Below are 27839 nucleotides of genomic sequence, written 5' to 3' on the forward strand. Positions count from 1 at the left end.
GAAACAATTCCTGATTGGCCAGTTTTCCACTGGGCATTTCAAGAATAATCCAGAACGAAACAAGAGTGGTATTGTAATGCTTGCAGAGTTTAAATTCAATCATGATTTTGTTTGAATTAAATGTAACTAAAAATCGTTGACATATTTCAGTTTTCAGAAATCATTAGGCCTTCTTTAAAGACCCAGAAGGCCCTAAGTGTTCCCCCACTGATTAACATCCATTAAAAATTAAGAACATTTTCTTTCCCATTTCTTACAACAGTGACAATGTGTGAAACTTTTTTTTTATGTATTTTATTATGTATTTTTTTTTTCTTTGTTTGTCCTCTTTATATTCTAAAGTCAATTCTGAAGAAGACTGTGACTATGCAGCATGCTCCCTCTGCGGTCTACCACTATTCGGACACTGGAGGGCACTCCGGCCACGTTCACCACAGCAAAGTTAATGCCATCTTTCAGGCTGCCAAGAAAGACCTGCTCAAAATCATTCCGCTCCAGGCAAGGCTTTGCTGTGGATGAAATAATAATAATAAAAATCCTTAAGTTATTTATGTGAGTAGTTGTGCTTGTGTGTTATAAAGATTGATTTATTCGTCCGTGCTCTGCAGGACCCCAGTCTTCTGGAAGGGAGAGTTACCCTGAGGCAAGTGAAGGCTGGCTGTGTGGTAGCAAAGCAAGGAGACCAGGTGTGTTGTGGTATTAAAACCAGCTGTTTAATTCTTCTCAGAGACTTTAACTGCATCATTTTTGAATACTGTGCATTATCTTCATGCTTATCAATGTTTATCAGCATTTCCTGTGTGAAGCCATACAAGCTTTTAAAACATTAACCTTTTAGTTGCAAGAAATCAGACCCTGTGTTATTAATGTTAATAGAGGGCGCTATACTTACCCAGGCAAACGCTTCAGTCCTGCGTTTTAAACGAATAATTTACAAAAATATTCAATTTGCTTAATCAACCAGGACACGTTTAGCGTCTGAAGTTTGCTTCTGTAGTTTTCCGCTGGAGTTTCGAGGTGGTTAAAAAACAATGGAAGCTCACACCCCAATTAGTGTTGTTCATACTGCATGCCTAAATCATCATCAGGCTGTGGTGAGTGGTTAATTAATCTCACACAGACTTCGTAATGTGGTTTCTGACACAGTGAAAGTGAATAAAAGTACATCAGATAGTTAAAGAGATAGTAGTAGTAGTAGTGTAGCTAGTCAATCGTAGTAGATTTTGTCCTTTTTACAGATAACGGTACGTCATGCAGAGTCGGAAACCACATTAGCAAGTCTTTGAGATTAACACTCAGCAAGGGTCCGATAAATTAGGCACGCCGTTAGCACAGTGCTAACTGGTGGTCATAGGGAAGGAAAGTGGTGAGATCACCCCCTTGATGTGCATTATATGTTGAACTTGTCGTGTAACCCCTATATATAATTATTAGAAAAAAGTCATAAGTTGTTGGTGGGAGGTTTTTGTTTTGTTTTTTAGAGCCCCCAAAGATTGCAGCTGAAAGTTTTGTGTGGACACACACACACACACACACACACGCACACACACACACACACCAACCACCCTTACCTGCAAGCTTTACTTACACGGTTACAGTGGACCGCAAAAGTATTTGGACACTTTTAACCACTGTTAAACTTTAATGAAGTTCTTCAAGATTACTTCATAAAATATTTAACCAAATGATATAATTTGTTTAAGAGAAGAACACTTCTAGCATAACATCAAACTGGTGGGAGACTCTTTTTTGTGTAGAAAGTCTGGAGAAGATCTCCAACCAGGCTGCACTAAGACTGCTGTAAAACACAGACGTGTTAACCCGTAAAGTTTTTTGTTTTTTCAACAGCGGTGTTGGTGAGCTTGTGTCCGTTGATGGGATCATGAACTCAGAAGTGTACTAAATACATTCTGAATGGAAACCTGCAAAAGAAATTGCTCAATCAATAACAATCTGAAATACACCGGCTGTATTTTGAAAGAATATGATGGTCTTGGAAAGGGCTGTGTAAAATAAATGCCACATAGTTTTATATTTTGTTACCCAACAATATGAACTTAATAATTCAATTGCATTTTACTCTTCATGGTTATATGGCTTAGCAAAATATGCTGTTAATATAGTGTATTCTTAGCTACTGTGCTTGATTGCAAAATGGCCATTTTACTTCTTAGATTTTTAAAGGTGCAGCATGTAAGATTTTGGGGGATCTATTAGCAGAAATGGAAAGCCTGCTTTCATTAGTGTAAAATCACCTGCAACTACAAATCCTTGTGTTTTTGTAGGCTTAAAATGACCTGTCCATATCTACATAGGGGTCCTCTTCCAACAGAGGCTGCCATATTGTGCTGCCATGTTTATACAGAAGCCCAGAGTGGTTTTTATGTGCCAAGTGGCACATAGAAAGAAGAAGAATGAGTGGTTGCTGCTGACGCTGACTATCCATTTTGTGTTGTGAGAAATTTGAGAACCTAAATTGTCGCAAATGGAGGATCTTACTTATTATTTAGTGAAAGAAAAAGCAAGAGTGAGTGAATCTTCATCAAAGAAGCAACAAATGTGAAGAATATATATAGAAAAAAAATGAAATCGGGACAGTCGACAGCAGAAAACCCGACAGCCACCATGGGTTCTACTACACACTTGGAAAAGGAGGGGTGAAGGAGGGCTATTCATTTTGCAACCTCACCACTAGATGCCACTAAATCACACTGCACCTTTATTCCGTTATCAAAAAATGAAATGAAAGGCAGCTTAAAATGTTCTCATCACAACCAGCAGATGGCGTAGGTCTGTACTTTCCTTCCCTGAATGCTTCCGTTAGTTGTTAGCTACATTAGCCTCACAGCTCCAATACAAAACCAAAATAGTAAACTTTGGACACCAAACTACATTTGGTGAAAGAGTAAAAGAAACATTTGTGCAAATCAATTTTTTTTTTCCATGAACTGCTCCTTTAGAATCTCTTGCCATGGTTCACGATCCTCTCGTGTGTGTTGTCTGTGCAGGACGTGAGCATGCAGTTTGTGATCTCGGGCACTCTGCATGTGTATCAGCGGATGATTGACAGAAACGAGGACATGTGTCTGTTTGTGACTCACCCGGGAGAGCTGGTGGGCCACCTGGCAGTGCTGACAGGAGAGCCGCTAATCTTCAGCGTTCGAGCTCACCGTGACTGCAGCTTCCTGTCCATCTCCAAAACACATTTTTATGAGTATGTAAACACACCCACGTACACATATATACAGTACTGTCCAAAAGTCAGAGACCACTCTTTATTTCTTTCATTTCATGTGAAAACAGCCTTTAAGAACAAGTCATTCATCTTTTTCAAGAGATATACTTGACATGTTCTGAGATTAGATATCAGATAATTGCATTTAATTACAATTAATTACAATTACAGAAGGTGAAAGTCAAAGGCAGATAAGTGGAAAAAACAGGAGCTTCCAAAACTGGAGCCCCAAAAAACTTCTGCTGTTCACAGAACAATGGACTGACCACCACAAAGTCCAGACATCAACATCACTGAATGTGTTATGGATAACTTAGATGAGTGAGAAGCAGAAAATCCAACCAACTTCTAAGACTGAACTTTGGAGGTTGGAAAAATATCCCTGCAAATTTCTTTGAAAAACTGAAAGCGAGTCTCCTGAAAAGAATGGAAGCTGTAATAAAGACAAAGAGTGAACAGACTAAATGCTGAAAAAAGAATATCATATTTAGTTGTTGAGGCTTTTGTGTAATTTTCTGTTAAATATGTTTTCTGCTTTTTTTCTTGATGCTGAAAAATGAATCACTTGTAGTTAATGGCTGTTTTGACTGGAAATTAAATCAATGAAGGTGGTCTCTGACTTTGGTCCAGTATTATACATACATACGTGACAGCATTCCTAAAGACCACTGCTCGCCTCTGGCAGGATACTGTATGTTAGCATCTTTTTTGGCAGGCTGGGGCTGTAGCTAGCAGTCTGTGTTTTTTATGGTTCTGTGAATTTTCAGTGTGTCTTATGCTCATCGCTTGGCATTGGTTTGACACTCTGTCACTCTCTTCCATGTGTTTGTGAAATACCCTTGAAGGTATTTAAGGATTTCTCCATGGCAACGATCTCCATCCAAGCCCTCAGCTTCTCCCACCAGCAGCCAGTTCATCTTAAATGAAATCTCAGCAGTTGTCTTACAAGGCTCAGATAATTGATAGCAGAAAAATGCCATTGGTTGTTTGCGGGATGTATTGATTTTGGTATTGTTTTTTTGAGGCCCCAAAGGCTGCATCTGACAGTTTTGTGCTCTCTGTGTCACACACACACACACACACACACACACACACACACACACACACGTAAACATCCATCACCCACCTTTATGCTCTAATTATAGGACTTGGGAATCAACATCAAGTCACACTGCTTTATACAGAAAAGAAACCTTTTTGCTTAATGAACTATAGTGTTTGAAATACATTTTGAAATGAAACAATACATTTCAAATGTATCTCAACGCATGAAAAAATGCATTCCCATATTTTATTCATATGGAGCATTATGGAATCATTCTGCTGTATTGGCAGGGTTTTTTCTTTATTTACATGCTGCAAATATTCACATATGGAAAATGTAAACCAGATTTTTTTATATGTATGTATGTATGTATGTATGTATATTGTGTGGTGTGTGTGTGTGTGTGTGTGTGTGTGCCAACATATTTCATTTAATTTTACTTAGCCACTGGCATGTTTAATAGTGTCTCCGTCTTGGGGTAAGGTGGTCTCTGAAATTGTTGTCGAGGTAACTGGAAGCTGTGTTATTATCGAATATCAACGTTCATTGGTTACAAATTCAGACCAACACATCAATAACATTTCTAACATTTCTAAATGATTTGACTTATTTTATTGAAATTGATTGTTATTTCACATCATTAAATTCTTTCAGCTCACTAATGTGTTGGTAGGTTGGGCATGAATCAACCCTTTTTCACAGTAGCCATAAAATAAAATTTCCAGATGTTTTGGAGGTTCACTCTTTTTGCACTATGCAGTGTTTGTGCTACATTTCTGCTAAATTATTGTTGCCAAGACTTCAGCATTTTATGAAATGTCACAAAGTTGCAATTACAAAACTCAGACGAGGGCTTTTAATTTGAAACGACGGTTACAGGAAGTGGATGAACATTGCGTGAACTGTCGGAGCCGATTTGAGCCGAAGTGCCGAATGAAACATCAGTGGAGCGAGATATTCAGACGGTTTTAGCAAACTGTAGTTAACAAACTGACTAACTTACTTAGCACAGCATGTGCAGGTTATATTGACCTGATTTTGCAATGTGTGGCAGGGGGCTGGAGGGGGATTGGCCTTGACCCGGTCCTGGGGAGTTGAGAGTTGGGGGTCTGGCCTGCCACTGCTGCTAAAAAAAATCCTAGAGGAAACACTGCTATTCATTCTTGGTTCTTCAATAATGTTGATGGAACATATTTCAATGGAAATGTGCATGATTTACAAAACTGGAACTAGATCTTCACCATCGTAGGTCAGCAAGCAGGTCAATAATTCTAAAAGTGCCTTATTGCGTTGAAATGCTATTTTTGTTAACACTTTTTGTATATCAAGAAAGCTGCGGTAGTCCTGCCTGTGTTCTCAGTCCTCATTGCTCACTAGCAGCTCAACACAGAGTCACAATGTTTCACACACAGAGACAGCAGTGTCCTAATCTGTACAGGAAAAATATATTTTACTTGATTGAAGTACTTAAAAAAATACCCAACTGGACAACCTGTTGTAAATCCATACTGATTGAGGGCCCCCTAGTGGCCATGGGTTTCCTAGTTACCTAGGAAAGAATTAAACTGCACTAGGACAAATAATAACAGTATAAACCTAGAGAAAAGCTAAAGTAAAAAGACTTCTAAGCTGCTTTTTAACATTGCTAACAGCACTGATAAGATCGGAGACGTTTGCTTTTCCATCAGAGAGATAAACACTGCATGATGTTTGTGTAACTGCAGTTTGAACTGACTGCCTCCAGCAATGTTATCATGAAATATTGGATGGTGTGTTTGATTTCTGTTAAGTTCTCATAGGCAGCACGTGTGCTTGTGTGTGCTGTAATTGTTTAATGTCATGCGTGCAGGATCATGCGTGCAGAGCCGCGTGTGGTGTTAAACGTGGCTCATACAGTGGTGCGCAGAGTCTCCTCCTTCGTCAGACAGATCGACTTTGCTCTTGACTGGATGGCAGTGGAGGCTGGAAGAGCAGTCTACAGGTAATGGCATCTCTATTTCTCTGGCACTCTCATTTCAGTGTGCCCAAGAGTCTCACATCAATATCAATTATGTTTAAATCACTGAAGCATTTTCTCCACCTTTGTCTAGCCTGCATACAAAATTACTTTATACTGTATGATATATTGCCTGTCAAAAGTTTGAAGTGAAATGTTAGAAATGAAAAACAGCAGCAGCAGCTCTATGCCAGGGCTCTTTACTGAAGAGTGACTGTAAAACTGCAACATACCAGGTAAAATCTTAATTTAAAAAAAATTATCAAACATTTTTTCATAGACAGTTGGTCAGACACTGTGTGAAACCGCAAGCAAATCTATTTGTAGTTATTAAACAAATCCGCACAGCTGAGGCATACATTTTGCATTGAAGTAATTGGTAGGGTAAGCTTCCATTAATTGTTAGTTACATTAACTACAATACAAAACTAAAGAAGAAAACATCCCACTGATTTTTAAGATGTAAACTTAGTCAGTCAGAGTGGTTTGACATGAAATGCTTTGTTCTAGAAAAACCTACAGAGTTAAGATTGTTCACAGTGCTGATAGAAACCAGATGTTTGAAGAGTTTAAAGCCTCCTAAATGTACCTCAAAAAAAGGTATGTGAACTTGTTATGAATACACTGCCTGACGTCTGAGAGACTTTTTCTGTTACTTTTGTGATAAATTGTTGACCTTAAACATACTTTTAAAATCCGTTCATAGCAGGACAGTGTAAGGCAAAATCGTATCCGAAGAGAACCTGTATTGTTTTTAGATTTATTACTGCTTTACCATTTATCAAAATTATCAACAAGTTACAAGGAATGTGACGGTTCGCTGGTGGTTTTGGATGCTAAATAAAATGGCTACATTTGCATTGTTGATATCACAACCCCTGGTATGAAGGAAGTAGCTGAATTTGGTTTATCAAAGTGTGGTATAAGGGTCTCCAGCAGTGGCAACAATACCAGTCAGGGACAGGGACTGCTGGCTCTTTTCCCGGCTTGTGAATAAAAATCACTTCGCTTCCAGGCAAGAATTGCTTCTAGAAGTCAGTTAAGGTTCTTCACAACCAATTTCTGAAAGAACACTCCGCAGAGAACAGCATACCATGAAGATATGGAGCAGAGTGGCTCGCAAGAGGCCTTTGCTCACTTCTGCTCACAAAGTTGCCCAGTTACAGTGGAAGAAGAGACACAAAAACTGGACTGTTCATGACTGGAAACGTTATCTGGTCAGATAAATCTCGCTTCTGCCTGTATGTGAATGATGCTGGGCGTCGTGGTCATCGTGGACCTCAGGAAGCCTTCAATGAGGACAGTGTGCAAGGTGTGGTCCAAGCTGGTGGAGGCTCTGTGATGTTCTGGGGGTGTTTTAATGATGCGGAAAAGGGTCCTTTGGTTGAGGTGACAGTAAATTTGAACCACAGTGCCTGCACTGAGCTGCTGGACAACCAGGTTTTGCCTTTTGCTCATCATCTTACCGACGAACATAACATTCCTATTCCTGTTTCTAATTCTTTGATGCAAGAGTTGCTGAACATTTATGTTTTCTACATCCAGAACCTTGTCCAGTCCATGTTAAATCAAATCGCAGTTGTTATCCATGCTTGTGGAGGTATTAAACGCTATTAGGAAGATTTCAGTCACAGGTGACTCATTTTTCGTCCGATGAGCTTATCAGTATTGGCCAAATCCAAAGAATTCATTATCAGTACTAGTATCAAAAAAGACTAAGTGGTATCAGGTCATTCTTAGTTTGAAAAGATTTACTTTTGTTCTGAATAAACCTAGTTACTTTAATGCGATAAGCCATTACAAAGTGACAGAGGAATCATTCTCGATTGCATTAAAAAAGCTAGGTGTTCCCAAACTTTGGACAGTATATATTGTGTGTTTGGGTGAGTTAATCACATCTTCTTTTCTCTGTCTGTTTTGTTCTCTCTCAGGCAAGGGGAGAAGTCAGACAGCACCTTCATCGTGCTGAGCGGTCGTCTGCGCTCTGTCATTATGAGGGAGGATGGAAAGAAGGAGCTGGCTGGAGAGTACGGCAGGGGCGACCTCATCGGGGTGGTGAGGGACGGCTCATTAATACAGAAAAATCCAATTAAAACAACATATATATTTATAGACTGGTATTGTCCTCACTTCTAAAGCAAGCTGTATGCCTGCCAATCTTCCCCCAGGTCGAAGCTCTGACCCACATGAACAGAGCCACTACAGTTCACGCAGTCAGAGACTCCGAGCTCGCCAAGCTGCCTGAGGGAGCGCTGAACTCCATCAAAAGAAAATACCCCCAGGTTACATCACTCGTGTTGAATTACGTCCACTGGTGCCTTTGCATTAGCTAAATGATGTTTCCATGAAAATCGAATCTTAAATGTTTTAGTCATTTTAAGGTGTAAATGTGTTTCTTTAATAGGTTGTGACAAGATTGATTCACCTGCTTGGCCAGAAGATCCTTGGAAATATGCAGCAAGTTAGTGGACCTTTATCAGGTGTGTGTGGATGTCCATGTGTATGTGTGTACTACTATGTAAAAACAATCAGCACAGTATTTTCTTGTTAAAAAATCTGGACTATAGATTATATCAATAAATATACATAGGTGTGCGAGGCTCTCCAGCCTCTGCTGTCTGAACTTTTGTTCCTACCGACTTTTCCTTCTTATTCCCAATAGCATTGCACAAAAAATGGAAAAGAAACTTAAAACCTGTAAACTTACACCATAGTTCATATTGTAAACAAGACAATGGTACATACAGTCAGGTCCATAAACAGATAGATGTCAACAAAGTTATTATATTAGCTGTCTACCACTGTATTTTGGAGTTGAAATTAAATAATAAATATAAATAATAATATGCAGCCTTTCAGCTTTAATTTGAGGGTATTTACAATGTAGGAATTACGACCATTTTTATTACTAACCACACATTTTTAGGAGCTCGAAAGTCATTTGACAAACTAATAATCATAAATTGTCATTTTTAATACTTGCTAATCCTTTGCGATCAATAACTGCCTGAAGTGTGGAACCTATAGACATCACCTTCCCTGGTGATGCTCTGCCAGGCCTTTTCTGCGGCTGTCTCCAGATCCTGCTTGTTCCTGGGATCTTTTACCTTTAGTTTTGTCTTCAGTGACTGAAATGCCTGCTCGATTGGATTAAGGTCAGATGATTGACTTGGCCATTGCAGAATATTTCACTTCTTTACCCTAAAGTCTTTGGTTGCTTTGGCAGTATGCTTTAGGTCACTATCTATGTGCACTGTGAAGCACTGACCAGCATTCGGCTAAATCTGAGCAGATAATATAGCCCTATATTATACTTCAGAATTCCTCCTGCTGCTTTTGTCAGCAGTCACATCATCAGTAAATACAAGGGAACCAGTCCCCTTGGCAGCTATACATGCCCATAGCATAACACTACCTCCACCATGCTTGACAGATGAGGTAGTATGAGCAGTTTCTTCCCTTCCTCTTACTCATTTCTTCCTGTTATTCTGGTACAAGTACAACTGAACAAGCTTTTTTAGTCAAACTCTAATCTGGTCTTCCTGTTTTTGAAGCTTACTAATGGTTTATATTTTGTGGTAAACTCTCTGCATTTACTCTGATAAAGTCTTTTGTTGATCTGTTGACTTTGACACAGATACCCATCTGTTAGGTGTTCTTGATCTGGTCAGCTGTTGTGAAGGTGTTTTTCTTCACCAGTGATGCCTCTTTGGACTTCATATCAAGAGTTAACAGCAACAGCTTGAAATCAACTCTATACCATTTATCTGCAACTGTATAGCAGCCAATTGTCCAATTACTTTTGAGCCCTTAAAAAATTAGGGGGGTTCTGTATGGAAGTGGTTGTAATTTCTACACCATTCTCCCAATTTAGATGTGAAAAGAAATTAAAGCTGAAAGGCTGCACTTTATGCTCATATTTGTAATTTAATTTCAACTCCAACTTGCTGTAGTAAACAGCTAAAATAACAATAACCTTGCCAACGTCCAAATACTTATAGACCTGACTGTATATGATATGATTATTTTTTTTTATTTTTTTTTGTCTGGAAAAAAAAATCTTGTCAGAAGTTGGACAGTGTTCACACCCACACATGACAACAAGAGCACGCCCACAAGAGACACTCTTATCCAAAGTGACTTACAAATGGTTACTTGTCAAGAATTGCTGATATCTGATTGCGCTGTCCTGCTGCCCAGGCCTAGTGTGTACATGAGAGTAATAACAAACCACTCATTACAGTATTTTAAAGCATTTCTGCCTGTAACAGTACAGTATAATGGAGTTTTCATGCAGCAGTATTTAGAATTAAATCTTAGTTGTTTTGAGTTTTTTCCGAGTAAAATATTCAGCTGTTTTCACTTTAATAACTGTTAAAGTAACTTTAGAAAATGCTGTCTACTGTGTTCTTTTACTTTTACGTTTTTATTTTGTAATTTTAGAATGACACACACACAACAGCATTTTTATTAAAGCTAAAACTGTTGCTTATGTCTTTAATTGTCAGTGCCATTCTAATTGAACAGTGTAGACTAAGATTCAGGGTAATCTGTATGTGAATGCTCAAAGTAATTATTCTGTTTTTTTGTCAATAAGTATCTATGACAACTGTTTACTCTTATGGGGTACATTTCTTTATTAATGTTTATGTTTGTATTTTTCCACCTCTGATGTGTGGTCAGTTCTGTTAATGTCTCCTCTTTGGCTTGTCCCTGTAGTTCATGGTTTGGGCCTGCACACTCCTGGCAGTAAGTGGGATGCAGGTAACCCAGCCTCTAACCTTTCCACTGTGTCCATCCTGCCTGTGTCAGACGAGGTGCCCATGACGGCCTTCACCCTGGAGCTGCAGCACGCCCTCAGTGCTATCGGTAAGGAATGTGGCTCCTCTGCTGATGCTGCTTTCAAACAGGGACACTCTAGTTCTGATTAATGACTGTGCTCAGTGATTAATGATGACTGTGCTAAGCTAAGCAAGTTCACCTTCGCTGCTATCGCATCCTTGTCCCTTACTCAGGTCCGGCTTTACTTCTGACCAGCGACATAATCAAACAGAGGCTGGGTGCTGCAGCGCTGGACAGGTGAGCTGGATTTCTTGTCCAGTGAGATTTATTATGACTTCTCTGTCCAATTCTCTGTCTTTTCAGGACTTCAGGACTAGATCAAACATACCAGTTATACCCTTACCTCAAAAATAAACGCACCCTTAATGTAACTCTTGTCATCCTGCCTCATGTCCAGTGTTCATGAGTATCGCCTGTCCAGTTGGCTGGGTCAGCAGGAGGACATTCACCGGATTGTCCTGTATCAGTCAGACAGCACGCTAACCCCCTGGACCCAGCGCTGCATCCGACAGGCTGACTGCATCCTCATCGTGGGGCTTGGGGAGCAGGAGCCCACCGTGGGAGAGGTAGACACACTAAAACTCTATTCAAAGTGGAATTCCACCACTGCAAATCAACAACTGAGATGTAAACAAGTCATTCGGAGTGGTTTGAGGTGAGATGCTGTATTGTGGAGAAACTTAGTCATAATTGTTCACAGTGGTGGTGATAGAAACCAGATGTCTGAAGACTTTAATGTCTCTAAAAGCTCCTTCACAGTAAGTTACTGCATGAAATGGTTATGGATACTCTGCCCTTTGCCTGAGACATTATATATCATGATAACGTTTTTGCCTAAAGTGAATTTTTGAAACACCCACTCATAGCGGAGTGGTACATGCACAGTGTTGTAAGACAGTAGATCCCCAAAGAAACCACATTTTTCTGATTTACCACTAGTTAATCATTATCAACATTACATATAAAACCTGTATGTGTAGGTTCGAAAAATAAAATGGCTGTGTTTGTGTTGTAAACATTGTGACCCCTGGTTCCTGTCACCACCACTGTAAATAAATCTGAGCTGATAAATTTCTCAGCAATGAACTGTTTCACATCTACCCATTCTGTATGACTTTGTTTACATCTGAACAATTGAGCTATGCAGAAATTTAGATGAGAATTTCCCTTTACAGGAACACATTTTTCAACTAATTTTCTGTCTCCTGCCTCTGGTCAACAGGCAGTTTCGATACAGAACAGAAAAGTAAAATAGCACCTGCTTACAGACTTCTATTATAAATGTGCATCTATTCTTTTACTAAGAACAGAGAAATGTGTGTAAATGACTGTATGCTGCATGCTGTATGCTGTATGCTCAGAAGCAGCTGATAGAAATGAGATTAAAAACTCTGAAGTGTTCCTTTACCTAAAATCAAGCTGGAACTGATTGCAAAGAGCTTGTTAGACCTAGTTCTGCTCAGCTAGATGATGCTGGGAGATGATTACTAAAGGGCTTATTCTCTTTCTTGTGACGAACCTCTGTGGGTTGTTGACTTTGCTGAAATCTACGTAAAAAACGTGAACAAGATCAGATTTCTCTCAACGCACTAGAGAGACGCTTATTAGACCTTAGTAATGTTTAACATAGAATTAATGTGGTAAGGAGCATTCGCAGGGTGATTAGCAGTAATCCACACTACAAACATCAAACAAGCCTCAGGATATTTTGTTGTTTTATATATTGTCAAAACTTGGCATCTTAGAATTCACTTGGCAGCTCTCTTTTCTCTCACTCTGTTTTCTTCCTCTGGTTCAGTTCAAAGAGCTTTATTGGCACGAGAATTAAGAAAACTTTCCAAAGTAAAGAACATCAAATACAACAATATTTTAAGAAGTTGCCAAACCGGTAACAAGAAAGGTTCTTGCCAGTAACAAGTGATTTATAATCAATATTTTAACAGACAAGATTTCAAAGGTGTTCTACCTCTACAAACAAGCATATAGTGCTGGGTGATATTTACAGTATTTAAGGGCCAAAATAATAAATTTGACCACCACTACATACGTTGTAATCATGCCCACTCACCTCTTACATTGGAGCCTCGTTTCTAGAGCGAGATATTCTGGTTTAAATACTCGGAAAACCCCCTTCTGATGAAGGTGGGAGAAAAAACAACTGCTTTGGATTGGATTGTTTTTTTTTTGTTTTTTTTTGTTTTTTTTTTTGTTTTTTTTTGTTAATGCAAAAGGATGGAAGGTAGCTAACACTACCACTAGGAATCTGAACATCTGTCTTATTATTATAGTTATTATCAGTTATTACTTATTTATTATCTGTATTTATTATTGCTGAGGGATTCCCAGTGTCACCTAATGCATGCTGGGTATTGTAGTGAAAGAACACTAATGGATAAAAGCAACAAAAGGTTACAAAATGCTGAGTTCTGACAAACTGATGAGGCTCAGAGATGCATTGCGCATAACAGAATACTGCATATTAAATGCTAGTTTTAGTCTAGAATACACCTTAAAGTTTTTTATTAACTAGTTTAACTAGTTTTTATTAACTAGCTTATTAACTAGTTTCTCCTGAGCACTGCTACTCTATGCTAGAATAATGTCTGATAAGCCACAAATAGCTTGATTTAATTGGACTGTTTCCATTTTCTTTTCTTAAGATGACACTAAAGAGAACCTTACACAGTATTGTAAAGCATATTTACAGAAGGGAAACTTGTAATTTGAATGTTCTATTAAAACCCAGCATGACAATACATTGATCTTGTAGTTATTTATCAGCACCGCTTAAGCTCAAATTCAGTATTGCTGTGTGTCTCCAATACCAATGTACGGTTTAAATTATATAACGATACATATAATTTTTATTTTGATTTCTGTCTAGTTGGAGCGGATGCTGGAAGGCAGTGCGGTGAGGGCTCAGAAGCAGCTGGTGCTCCTGCACCGCGAGGACGGCCCCCCGCCCCGCGGAACGGCCGAGTGGCTTAACATGCGCAGCTGGATCTCCAGACACCTGCACCTGTCCTGTCCTCGCAGGGTCTTCAGCCGCAGGAGTCTGCCCAAGCTGGTACGAGTGCCAACACGCTGCTCTCACCACTAATATAAACGTCAGTGCTAATACTAAACCCTGGGCTGAGAGAGACTCTAGGACCAGCCTGGACAGATGACACACCTGTTTTGCACTGGAGCTAATATAGCTAACATGTAATGGAAGCATATAGCCATCTATTAGCAATGTGCAAGCTGCATGGCTAAATCAAAAGCCCTAAACAAGCTATTGAATAATATTAAATAATCTTGTGTGGTTTCTGACACTGTATGACACAACAGTACAAAATGTGGATAGAATTCAGTTAAAGCCCAGACTGATTTATCCATTATTAAAAATAGCAGTATGTCATACAGTGTGAGATCATGTAAGCAAGATGAACAGCCAATCATATAAAAACGCAATGAGTCAAGTGGCTTATTATGTAGAAAGGTAATGCATTTAACTGTAAAGAGCACCGTTGTCACCACTGCCACTGTCTTGGAGCTTATAGAGTAATAACTGTTTCATATTTTTGATATCTACGCAGTATTATTTGTTTCCTCTGCTGAAAAGTGATATTTTTCATTAAACAATTGACTTGAAATGGACCGGAGGGTCTGACCTAATTCTGAACTTCCCCTGCCCTGCAGCAGGTTAGGTGTGCAGCATAAGTTGCCATGGTGATGTAGCCCAGTTTAAAATAGATCCAGAAAATCTAAACTTACTAAAGTTAGTCATCTTAAAGTTTGCTGGCTAAGCAAGCCATTCTGCTTGGTGAGACGGACCCCTAGAGAGCGACAGACTTAGAATCTTATCTGTTGTTTTTCTCTTCCTGTTCTCTTTCCCTCCTCAGAGAGAGATGTATCAGCGGGTATTTGAGAAGCCCCCTGACCGCCACTCTGATTTTTCCCGTCTGGCCCGCGTGCTGACCGGCAACGCCATAGCACTGGTGCTGGGAGGAGGAGGTGCCAGGTACTGTTCTCTCTCCGTCACTCTCTCATTCTCTCTCTTTCTCATGCTCTCTCTCTCGCGCTCTCTCTATCTGTCTGACTGTCTGTGTATCTTTCTTTCTGTTTGTCTCTCCTTTCTTTCTCATTCTCTCTCTCTGTTATGTATCTCTCTGTCCTTCTCCAACATCACCCTCTCTTTTTACTCATTCATTCTCTCTAATTTTCTCTTTTTCTCTTTCTATCTGTATATCTATCTATATCTGTCTCTGTCTTTCTCTCTTCTTTCTCTTTCTCTCTCTCTGCCCCTCTCAACTCTTTCTCCTCTATTTCTCTCCCTGTCTCTCTCTTTAATTCTCCCCCTGTTCATTTCTCTCTGTCTCTATCTCTCTCTATCTGTCTGACTGTCTGTGTATCTCTCTTTCTGCCTGTCTCTGCTTTTTCTTTCTTGTTCTCTCTTTCTGTTCTGTATCTCTGTCTTTCTTCAGCATCACTCTTTTTACTCTTTCATTCTCCCTTCTATCTCTCTCTTCTCTTTTTCTCTTTCTATCTATCTGTATATCTATGTCTGTCTTACTATATTCTTTCTCTCTCTCAATTCAAGGTGCTTTATTGGCATCTCTCTCTCTCTCTATGTCTAGCTCTCTTTATGTCTCTCTGCCTCTCTCAACTCTCTTTCCCGTCTATTTCTCTCCCTGTCTCTATCTTTAACTCTCCCCCTGTTAATTTCTCTCTCTCTTTCTCTTTCCCCACAATTTCCACACACTCCCCAGCAGTTCTGCACACTCCACCTGCTGCCAACATTTATCTCTGGAATTTTGAGTGCTCATAAATAAAATGCATGCTCCCATTAGTGGCATGCTGATTGATAGTTTCCCACTACTCTAACCACAGTTCTTCCTGAGGTTTTTCCTGCTTTCACACTGTAATTGAAGTATGATTTAATATAAACTTGGTGATAGTTCACATCCAGTAACATTATGAATGTACTCTTGTACACTTCCCATGCAATAAAAATGGGCCCAACACACCAGTGTTTTTACAGATGGTTTAGGCCTAGTCGGAGTCCAGGTTTAAACCTTATAGAGAATATTTGATCTCACACTAAACACAAACCAGCCTGGCAATATTTTCAACTGTTTGAAGCCATCAATGCTGAGTGGAACAGTATTGACTGTTCTTTCTGTCAAAGACTGTGTGCACATTTACCCACAAGACCTCAACCATTAAAGAATCTACCCAAAACTAAGTTACTTTACCTATTTGTTTAATTCTTGCGAATTTACTGACTGATGATTTGTTGTTGAGACCATTAAAAGTTTGATGGGGGCTTGGCCCATTTTTTTTGCACGAGTGTAGATGTAAGTTGTGGGTTTTGCATCCGAAGCATGCTTTTGTGGGTATGCGTTCTTTGCTCATAGTGTTTCTGTTTGTCTGCTCTCTGTCTGTGCTTCTTACCAATCAGACTCTGGATCGTGTGAAAGGTGGGTGAAAATCCCAGCATGACTTAAATCGCATCGTACATTGTTTACTTCTTCGTCGTCACACTGATAGACTTCTGTTTCCATTTCTTTGAAGTAGTTGAATATCAGAGAGACACACCCACACGCTGGTGGCACAATATCCCAAAGAATACAGAGACCAGCATTACTGTCTCACTTTAAAGGAGTAGTTTAGTGTACAGTCAGATTTACACAATTTCCACCTTGCGCCAAATGTAGTTGAGGGGCCAAACTGTTTGGTGTCTAAAGTTTGCTGCTTTAGTTTTGCTGGAGATACGAGGCTGTTGTAGCTAACAGGTAATGCAAACTTATAACCTTCCAGTTAGCGTCATGAAAGCTTCACGCATAAATCATTACTCGAAGCTACTAACCTGCCACTCTCGCACTTTTCTGCAACACTTCATTTGTGTTATAGCTGATGTTTGAGTTTCAGAGGGCATGGTGGGGTCAACCAACAACCATGTAAGGGTTAAAGGAGACCTATTAGTTTTAATAACTTAAAACATCTTACTGGTTAACATCACATGGTTTTCTTTTGAGAGAGTCCACAGATCTTGTTATTTTAAGTGTTCTCTATGGCAGATAGGATTCCCAGGTCTAGCAAACACCTCCAGCACAAGCCGAAACTTCATAACTTTATCCCACTAGCTGCACTTTGTACAATGCCAGAGACCCTCGGTGGTTCAGCATAGAGCGTCTCACCTGGTCTTTTGTAGGGGGGCAGAAATAGAATTTCTACACTTACTCCTTCAGATTAAACATATAAGAAACTCTGATCAAACCGTTGGACCAAGGCTCTACAGTGCTCTGCTGAAGTACAGTTCAGACATCTTACTGTTCTTAAACATAAGAACATGTAACGTTGGCAAGGTTTGCATATCAAAAATCCTAATTTAATGTTTGATTAGTTTTTTTCAGAACTTTCCTTACTATTAAAATATTCGAAAATTCTAACTCATCATTAAACAGTATGTCATACATAAGCAATTTTCTTAACAACTTAAGAACAGTCAAGTGGCAAGTTTGCAGTCGTAAGCATGCAGTCTACACAGTACTAACTGGTGGTTGTCATCTTCCATTACTTGGCTACTGCATTAGCCTTGTCGCCTCAGTGCAAAACTAAAAGAACCAGACTTCAGACACCAAATATGCCTCGTCTGATTGACTACACTTGCTCTATTATGAACATTTGTGTAAATTTGCTTTTCTCCAAACGTTTCCTTTAAAGTAATCGTGTAGTCAGCATGCTTCACAGTTCCTGACATCACCTCATGCCTGACTGGGCTTCTCCAACCTACAGGGGCTGTTCTCAAGTGGGCATCATTCGTGCTCTGTGCGAGGCAGGCATCCCTGTGGATCTGGTGGGCGGCACTTCTGTAGGCTCCCTGATGGGGGCGCTGTTTGCCGAGGAGAGGAGCTACAGTCGCATGAGAGTCAGGGCACGGGAATGGGCCATGGTGAGATCTACCAGCCTAAAACCTCATTGATGCTCACAGCTGATGTTTTTGAAGTTAGGGGTTAAAATATAATGCATTGTTTCTGAAATGAGAATCAGCTTAACTGCACTGTTTCTTTATAATTAATAATATGTGTTAGTAATTTTATGGTCTTTACATAAATGTATTTCATGTATGTGGGGGAAGGTGTTTGTACGTGAGTAAGGGCAAGATTTGGCTCAGAAGCAGCTGGTAGGAACTTTGTTGTTTGTTTGGTTGTTGTTGTGGTGTTTTTGTGTTTGTATGTTTCACATCAGTTGCCCAGCCGAGTTTCCTAGTTGGATGAAATAAACTTGAATCCATCTGCTTTCTAGGAGTTTGGATCGATGTTTAAGAAGATCTTGGACCTAACATACCCGGTCACCTCCATGTTCACTGGGGCTTCCTTCAACTCCAGCATTGGTGGCGTGTTCAAGAACAAACAGATAGAGGTGGGAAACTGTTCGAGGCTCTTTCTTTCTGTAAAATGGCCTGGACATAGCTTACATCCTCAGCTGTGAAGCAATGGAAAACAGGTTTAATAGCAAATCTACAGTGTCAGTATCTTAACTTTTTACTAAAAAACTAAATACTTTTTAAAATTTTAAAATACAGTAGTGCTGCTAGATTTTTTTTAAACATTGCATCTATAAGGAGGACCAACAAAGTAGATGCTTCTAATAGAGTGGACAGTGAGTGGACACAAAGTCAGAGACGATAGCTCATCTATAGCTGCACAGTTTGTGTTGGTCATCCTCTAATTTTTCATCAGTGGTCGCAGGATGCTGCCCACAGGACACTGTTGGCTGGATATTTTTATTTTTTCTACTAGAGAAATTTCACTTGTAAACAGTAATTTCTGACATTCCCAAGAATAACCCTCCATATTCTTAAGTACAAGTTTGTAGACACTCCTTCTAATTAATGAACTCATCCACATTAAAGCACAACTATTAACAGGTGAGAACTGGCCATGACTAAACTGCTTTCAAATGACATGTTTTGTTGATTTTCTAAGTGAAAATAAGTCATCCTAAAACATCCTATATAGTGAACGCACCTAAATGTGCAATGAAGAAATGCAGAAATACAGAGTACCATATCTTTTGCACAGCCCACATTTCCCCCAATATGTTAATTCAGCAAACAAACAGTAATTGTGCAATAAAATTTTGCAGATGTGTGATCTCTGTAGAGAATGTTATTTTCACTCTTTTGATTTGACCAAGGGTGCCCAAACTTTTGCATACAGCCATATGTTTCAGCATAATAAAGATTGCCAAGCTTTCATATCAAATGAGTTCTCCATTTGAGGGAGTTTTTGTTCTGTTTTTTTTTTTTAAAAGAGGCATGTCTTTGAAATATGTCTGAGGTGAATATCATTCCGAAACGTAACCAAAACACGGCTTTCCCAAATACTTTGTGTTGATAAAACCACACTTTCTCCAACAGTCCGGTTCTGCACCATGGTAGCATTTCTATAGTGGAGCAGTGAAGAACCAGTGGACTTTTTCTCAGCAAGTAGTTCCTACAACTAAAAGAGCCTGTTGTTCCCCACAGAGATTGGCACATGTTTGTATTTTTATAGTGTCCTGCCCTGTTTTTCTCTTAAACTCTCTCTACACCTGTCCTATTTTTTCCTTGCCTGTCCTAGACATCTGCATAAACAAGGAGGGTGTTGCACTAGACTAAAAACAACAACCTGTATCTTAATCATACATTTTAAAAAAAATAATTTTATTAAAACACTGATCTAACTTTTTAGATATAGCACATCTATCAGTATAGTGAAACGTTACCATAGAAATAAAATAATCCCTCAGCTGTGGAGCCTGTTTAAATCTCTAGCTGTGCACCCTGTGAGAGCTCTCTGTGGATATGGCACTGTACCTGCAATAATGGTGAGGACATTAATTAAATTATAAAGGCTCAGTCATGGCTTGCCTGTAACTAATTTCCTTTTGTGCCTGTCCCTGCATGCTTAATTTAAAAGTTATTCTCTTTCAGCCCTCTGCTGTAGGCCTGTGCTGTCCTGTCCTCCACATAAGGATCCATGATTTCATTCAAGAAGTCCATTTTTAGTTGGAAATGATATTTCTTCATTGTTTTCAGTTTTGATTGGTTGTCTGGCTCTGTTTGCATCGTCATTAAAATACCCCTAGGTAATGTTTAAACTCCTATATTCATGCTGTTTTCTTTTTATCCATTATAGGACCTCTGGATTCCATACTTTAACATCACCACAGACATCACTGCCTCCTCCATGAGAGTGCACACTGATGGTTAGCCATCACCTCCAGCTGTTTTATTTTCGTCTGTCTGTGTAGGCTGCAAACAGAAGATAAGTGTTTCTCTTTACTTTTCTCAGGCTCTCTGTGGAGGTATGTCCGTGCCAGTATGTCTCTCTCAGGCTACTTGCCTCCTCTCTGTGACCCAAAAGATGGACATTTACTAATGGATGGTGGCTACATCAATAACCTGCCTGGTAGGATTTCATTCATGTGACTAACACATGCACCTCAGAGACAGCTGAGTTGGACTTCAATAATGACTGAATCTTCACTGTTAAACCTGACCTAAGTTTACGGGGCTCCCCCTAACTAATCATTTTCTCAGCTGACCAAAAAGGCTAATTTTTGAGTCAACTAATTGCGCCCCACAACCCCTATTGAAACAAGGCTAAATAAATGACATAGTATTGGACAACATTGGTAGCAGTGGTTCCCAACCCTGGTCCTGGAATACCCTGCCCTGCACATTTTTGTGTTTTCCTGCTCCCAACACTCCTGATTCAACTAAGCGGGTAATTAACAAGCCCTTCCGTGGTTGAAGTGAGTGTGTTCAGGGGGTACTCCAGAAGGGTTGGAAACCTGTGGTCCATACAGTGTAAAATTAGTTTGCACCTTTGCTGAGAGCTTTCAAACAGGCTAATAAACACACACACACACACACACACACTTTCTGAAACCCCTTATACTTTTGGGTCGCGGGGGGTGCTGGAGCCTATCCCAGCGGTCATAGGGTGGAAGGCAGGATAGACCCTGGACGGGTCGCCAGTCCATCACAGGGCAGACAGACAGACAGACATACACATTCACACACACATTCACACCTAGGAGCAATTTAGCATGTCCAGTTGGCCTGACTGCATGTCTTTGGACTGTGGGTGGAAACCGGAGTACCTGGAGGAAACCCACGCAGACACGGGGAGAACATGCAAACTCCACACACAGAAAGGACCCTGGTCGTCCGGGCCGGGAATGGAACCCATGCCCTTCTTGCTGTGAGGCGACAGCGCTGGCTAACAAATATAAAACAAAATACAAAAAAAATAGAACAAAACAAAGAACTGATTAATTCTGTTCATTTTACATAGACTGTATATAGGGCTAATATAATAAAACAGGTGTGGAAAGCTATTAGACCCTGCAGTTGTGTTTGTACTGATAATGACAGGCTGTGGAATTTTACAGTTTGTGAATCAGTAAATTCCTCAAACATATCGCTGTGAAAAAAATGTAATATTGTGAGACTTTAACACGTTTGACACACAGTATTTCACAATATTTTTTTTTTTAAGTGCTACATATTGTTTCCATTTGACCTGGATATGACCTTTACAAATTTACACTGGATTACTGATGGACATGAACAGTCTCTTCAGTAACAGAGCAAGGCTTAAACTCACAGTATCACAAACTATATGGCATATACATGTTTAGATTTATTAAAAATAAGTTAAAGTAACTAAAGGAATACAAAATGCAATAGGTTGACTGACAGTGTTATAGTAAACTATGCGTGCTATGATTGTGATTGAGTACATGTTTAGGATGCCTTTGATATGTCTGATGGCAGTTTTTGCCTCAGCTCTACTTACCCTTTGTGTACCTTTGCCCTGATGTCCCTAGCTGATGTAGCTCGCTCGAAGGGTGCCAAGGTGGTGATTGCCATTGACGTAGGCAGCCAGGATGAGACCAACCTCACCAACTACGGAGACTCGCTGTCAGGGTGGTGGCTGCTATGGAAACGTCTGAACCCTCTGGCGGAGAGAGTGAAGGTTAGAGTGCTGGAAGCGGCCCATGGAATTAATAATGCATTTTATAACAAAGGCCTACATCAGCGATAAGCACTGATGGCTAGAAAGAACTGTCAGCGGGTGAATCTGACATTGGGCCGGGGTCCTTAAAATATCTTTGCCAGTCACATTGATAAACCTTTACACAGAGAGATGGTGCACTGATGACACTTGTGGAAGTAGCACATTGTTGCCATTTCTCTTAAACTCTGAGAACGTGTGGTCTGCAGACAGCGGGCGATGAACAGTAATATGCAAATGAGTTTGCTAAGCAGAGCGATTTGTAATTGGAATGACTGACCATACAGGTGCTGAATATGGCAGAGATCCAGACACGGCTAGCCTATGTGTGCTGTGTGCGTCAGCTGGAGTCAGTCAAGGACAGCGACTACTGCGAGTACATCCGGCCCGCCATTGACCGCTTCGGCACATTGGACTTCGGCAAATTTGATGAAATCGCTGTGAGTGGTCTTCCATTTTTTAGTCAGGTCAAGTTGTTTTGGCTCTTTCTTATGTAGCTCTGTGTTTGTTTTCCCCCTCTCCCGTTACAGGATGTGGGCTACCAGCATGGAAAGACAGTCTTTGATGTGTGGTGCCGTAGTGGGGTGGTGGAGAACATGCTGAAAGATCGACATCAAGAGGAGTTCCACAAAAGCAAGAGCAGCAATGTGAGTGGAGCCCACCTGCACTAAAGGGCTTTACAGAGACCTAGCTAGTTCATTTACATTGTTTGCTAGTCTACCTAATGAAGAGCTTTACATAGAACCAACTATTTTGTTTACATTGTTTGCCATCCTGTGTGATGAAGACTTTTGCATAAACACAGTTCATTCACATTGTTTTCTAGCCTTTCTGAAGAAAAACATTACATACACAAACCTGCTACATTTTCATTATTATTTTTTTTAGCCTACCTGTTGAAGACTTTTACATAGACCCAGCTAGTTCATTTACATTGTATGCTAGCATGCCTACCGAAAACCTTTACATGGAAGTTAATTTACAGTTTGCTAGCCCACTTGATGAAGAACTTTTTACATAGATCTAGATAGATCTTTAAACGGCATCCTAGCTTGCCTGATGAGGAGCTTTACATAGAATCAGCTTAGTTAATTTACTTATTTTTCTGGCCTGCCTCATGAAGAGCTTTATATTAAGCCAGCTGGTTTGTTCACAAGAAACACTGGCTTGCCTTTTGAAGACTTCATGTAGATCCAGCTAGGTCATTTACATCGTTTGTTAGCCTGCTTGAAAACCTGTACATAAGCCTAGCTAGTACATTCACACTGTATGCTAGCCTACTTGATGATGAGAACTCTAAATGGACCCAGCTAGGTAATTTGCGTAATCTCCTAGCCTACCTGATGAAGAGCTTTACATTGACCTAGCTAGGTCATTTACATCGTTTGTTAGCCTGCTTGAAGACCTCTGCATAGACTTAGTTAACTCATTTACATTGTTCGCTAGTCTACTTGGTGAAGAGCTTTACATAGACCCAGCAAGGTAATTTGCATAATTTGTTAGCCTACCTGATGTACAGCTTTACATTGACGTAGCTAGTTCATTAACATGACATGCTAGCTTCCCTGATGAAGACTTTACATAGACCCAGCTAGGCCGATTAAATTGTTTGCCTGCTTGAAGACCTCTACATAGGCTAAGCTAGCTCAATTACATAATTGGCTAGCCTACCCGATGAAGACCTTTACATTGACCCAGCAAGTTAATTTGCATAATTTGCTGGCCTCCCTAATTAAGAACTTAAATCAACCCACCTGGTTAATTTACTAGCCTATTAGTCTTCTTGGAGAAGATTAGCACATAGAACAGCTGTTAAACCAACTTGTAAGTTGTTCTTTTGTTCATATTACTATTTTAAATTTGCACAAAAATGCAGTTGTAAGAAAAAGTCTTATGTTTGAAACAGTAACATTAAAGGAGAAGGAGAGAATGTTCTTAACTTCGCGTTTGTTAATGCAACTTGAAATATTATCTTTTTCAAAATGTCCACGATGGGCGATTCACCATCTAATGTGCACCCAGTATAAAAGACAGCTAGTAAAAAAATTTATATATAATACATATGGATTTATGAGTTTTTTTATGACAACAATGACAAGCTTTTCTTTCTAAACTAACCAAAACCTTCAAATAAAGACCTGTTTCTGTTGGTGCCCACTGTGCAGGTGGTGACCTGTCCCAACGCCTCCTTCACGGACCTGGCCGAGATAGTGTCCCGGATAGAGCCAGTGAAGCAGGCCATTGTGGATGGTGAGAAACAGATTTAGCTCATACCTATATTCAGACAGCGTGTTTATTCCTGCTCTCCGTGCTCTCCGTGCTGAGTTTCCATGCTCTCTGTCCTTGACCTCTGTCTCTCACAGAGGAGTCGGAGTACCAGACAGACTATGACGAGGACATAGTGCTGTCAGACTTCGAGCTGTCCAATGCCAGCAGTGATCATGAGCACACTGAGGAAGAGGAGGAGTATACGGATGAGGAAGAGGAGACCGCAGACACAGCCGATACAGTAAGAGGAACTGAGTTTTGCTCTGAGTTTGCTTAACCAGAGTAATCACAGATTTCACATGTTCCATTTGAGCCCTGGCCAAGACAGCAGCGCACACAAATTAGAAGAAAAATGGGACAAATAATAAAAATAAAATGATGTAAACTTAAAAACAAAAAAAACAAAGGGCAGACTTAACAATACAAGTCATTGATTATGAACTCAAAGTTTCAAGTGTTTCTGTAGGTTGAAATGGCTAACATCAAACACAAATGTTTGTTTTTAATGGTAGTTGGTCTGGGGCGAGACCAGAGACTAAATTCGGCAAGACTGATGGTCGACTCGAAGACAAGTCAGAGTAGCTATCGTCTTCCCTACATTAGAGTTAGCTAAACTTGCTAGTGATACAATGTACTGTGTTTTTTAGCAAGCATTAGTTGGCTAGCTAACTAGCTCTAAATAGGTTTTGACAGGTTTTTTAGGATTATTCATAAGTACTGATGCACGCACAGGAAAACACTCAGAGCCTTCAAAGAAAGCCTGATGATTTCTGGGAACAAAAATATACATGTCTGTAAATTTTAGGTCATTTTTATTTAATAGAATCATGTGTGTATTTTAATAGTATTACAATACTATTCTAGTTTCGTTGTTACGTTTTGGATGGAAACAAAGGGGTTATATTCTTGAAATGCCCAGCGGAAAACTGGTCAGTAAAAAAATGTATTTCTCCGTGGTGTCTAGGTAGATACAGCTAAGCGAGCTCTCCGATTGGTTCGGACATCAGGAGCTGAAGTCCTAACTCATTAGATTAACCCCTTAAATGGCCAGAGCCTGCCCGCTGGCCCAAAGTTTTGTTACACAATTATATATGTCTGTCCAGGCTTCAAGTAAAGCTTGTCTTTTAGAAGCTTAAGATGTCTGTGTTCAAAGTAGAACAGCCAAAAAATGTTCATGTTAATTTCTATTAGCTTAGTGCTGACAAGCTACTAGAATCCCATAGGGGTGTTAACAGAAATGTAACAATCATAGAGGTAAGTTTTTCCTCATGTTTTGATATTCATGGTCAGAAATGGAGGCCTAACTCTTATAGTAGATCATATCATCATCATCATCATCATCATCATCATCGGCATATAAGTACCTTTGTAATAGTGTTGTTTAGTATGTGAAGGTGAATTCATATTTGTTTACAGGATGAAGAGATCAAGGTGTCAAGAAGACGAAGACGACATCATAAAACGAATCACACAAGCCACAGCAGCCACTGACCGCAGAGGCCTGTACTTTTGTTCACCGTTTAGGTACTCTAGTATTTCAAGAAGGACAGACTGGACTGTGCTCTTACGTATCATGATGGAGGAGATGGAGGGAAACATAACAGATGTTTCATGAATACAGGGAACAGAGTGTGGACAACCTGAGATTTTAGAACAATAAGTGTCAAGTAGTTTTCTGTAAAACAGGGGTTCACAAACCCCCTTACCACAGTCTGCACACCTCTGTTTTCTCTGCTCTGTCATGCTCAGTCTAACTCATGAGGGGCTTCTCGATTAGGGAAAGTATTAACATAGTGTTGGTCCTTCAGGCCTGGAACTGTGAGTCTCAGCTATAAACTAATACAATGTGAACTGTACTCAAGGTGCTGTTTATTGTCGCTGTTGAAACAAAACCTTATATCTTCAAAATGTTAACTCTACAGGAGAAGGAAAAAACTTTCTTCACTTTGAACGAAAGTTAAAGGAACTAGATTTTTTTTCCAAGTCAGTTTGGAAGTTTTCTATTGGTCCATTCATCATGAATTTTTAGCACGCTGTAGAGGGTGTTTTTCAAATTCTGTAAAAAAAAAAAAGTGCAAAATGGAGATACAAGGTGATGGAGATGGAAATGGAGATACAGCAGCAATATGCACAAATGTACATCACACTGTGTAACACTGCAGAATCTCTGGGAGTCCAAACTCAACATATCAGTGTCAGTATCCTTTGTGCTCCGGACGCACATTTCTACTAGCATTTCAATGCAATTTCAATGCAATTTTGATATGACATTTTTAGCTGCTCTGTTTGTTGTGTTTTATGTTCCTGATTGTTATTAGAAGGAAAACTCTTTATTAAAACTGATTCAGATGATGTTTGTTGCTGATTGTAATAATAATATAGTAGTTTTAATATTGATATTCATCATGTTGAGGTAGTAATTGTCTCAGTTTGTCTCAAATTTATTTAGAAAACTGTTTCTAACACAAGGGCTTACAGCACAGGGCTAAGTTTGGTAGACTATTTTGTTGAAACACTGCAAGTAAATTTGACTGGAATTTAAAGATGATGACTCCTGTGTCGATCTTGTATAAAGATGATGACTCTGAGTGCCTCTGTGTTGATCTTGTGGCCACAAACATGTTTAAAGCTGCCTTGTTGCTTTGTTTCACAAATCAGGTTTTCTCTGTAAGTAATGTCCCTAAAGTCATAATTTAATCAATAAAAAATAATCTATGGTGAATAAAAAATTGCTAAATATTTGTAATTTTATGGTTTATGCCTAAGAAACTACTAAAATGCCATAGGAGCATTTCTTATCCTTAACACTCATTAAGAATGCAAAGATCTATGAATATCCACAATTATACAAAGCACCTCCTGTCTCCCAGCTTCCAGAGCCCGTCTCTTTCCTCTATTACCCTGCATGCAGTGCTTTGGCAAACTGAGAATCCAGCCTTCTGTGTAGGTTTGTGCAGTTTGTGCAGGTAAACTTGAATGTCAGTGTGTGGAATCGAGTCCCAAATGCCTGGAATCAAGGAATGTTTGCGTGCAATTCATATAAAGTAAAATATTTGGAACCGTACTAAACTTGCACCAAGTAAAAATATGGTTTGTTTAACTAACTTTCAGCAAAAAGCTAAAATGATTTTCCAGTGATATTCAGAGGAAGGCTTCAAGTTGAAACATTTACTAAAAGAGTCACAACAACTTAAACAGGTGTAAAGCAGACTTCAAAGACAGATGTTATTTGCAAAACTACATCTGATGATTCTGTCACCTGTTTCAATTCTATCTTGAACAAAAACATCTTTAAAAAATCTGTGAAAACCAGCACCAGATTATGGGGAATTTGCCCCACAGGAATGGTGGCTTCAGTGGTGGGTCCTCCACTGGCGATCTAACATACACACTATATGG

The 27839-nt window shown here is 39.6% G+C and overlaps 1 protein-coding gene across 1 annotated transcript in view; it reads left to right on the forward strand.

Moving 5' to 3' along the window:
• The window catches only part of pnpla7b (patatin-like phospholipase domain containing 7b), a 39503-nt gene extending 12348 nt beyond the window's left edge, over nt 1-27155 (forward strand). Inside the window, 22 exon segments of the mRNA XM_036598438.1 lie at nt 343-498; nt 609-686; nt 3009-3214; nt 6130-6261; nt 8208-8331; nt 8445-8558; nt 8681-8756; nt 10996-11145; nt 11292-11355; nt 11516-11684; nt 14003-14185; nt 15003-15121; nt 17899-18055; nt 18409-18525; nt 20286-20355; nt 20442-20558; nt 21985-22133; nt 22460-22612; nt 22703-22819; nt 24338-24422; nt 24536-24681; nt 25857-27155. Coding sequence (XP_036454331.1) covers nt 343-498; nt 609-686; nt 3009-3214; nt 6130-6261; nt 8208-8331; nt 8445-8558; nt 8681-8756; nt 10996-11145; nt 11292-11355; nt 11516-11684; nt 14003-14185; nt 15003-15121; nt 17899-18055; nt 18409-18525; nt 20286-20355; nt 20442-20558; nt 21985-22133; nt 22460-22612; nt 22703-22819; nt 24338-24422; nt 24536-24681; nt 25857-25931 — 2757 coding nt within the window. The 3' untranslated portion in view covers nt 25932-27155.
• Nucleotides 27156-27839: the final 684 nt, after the last annotated feature.

The sequence above is a fragment of the Colossoma macropomum genome, unplaced genomic scaffold, assembly GCF_904425465.1.
Source record: "Colossoma macropomum unplaced genomic scaffold, Colossoma_macropomum, whole genome shotgun sequence".
Lineage (NCBI taxonomy): Eukaryota > Metazoa > Chordata > Actinopteri > Characiformes > Serrasalmidae > Colossoma > Colossoma macropomum.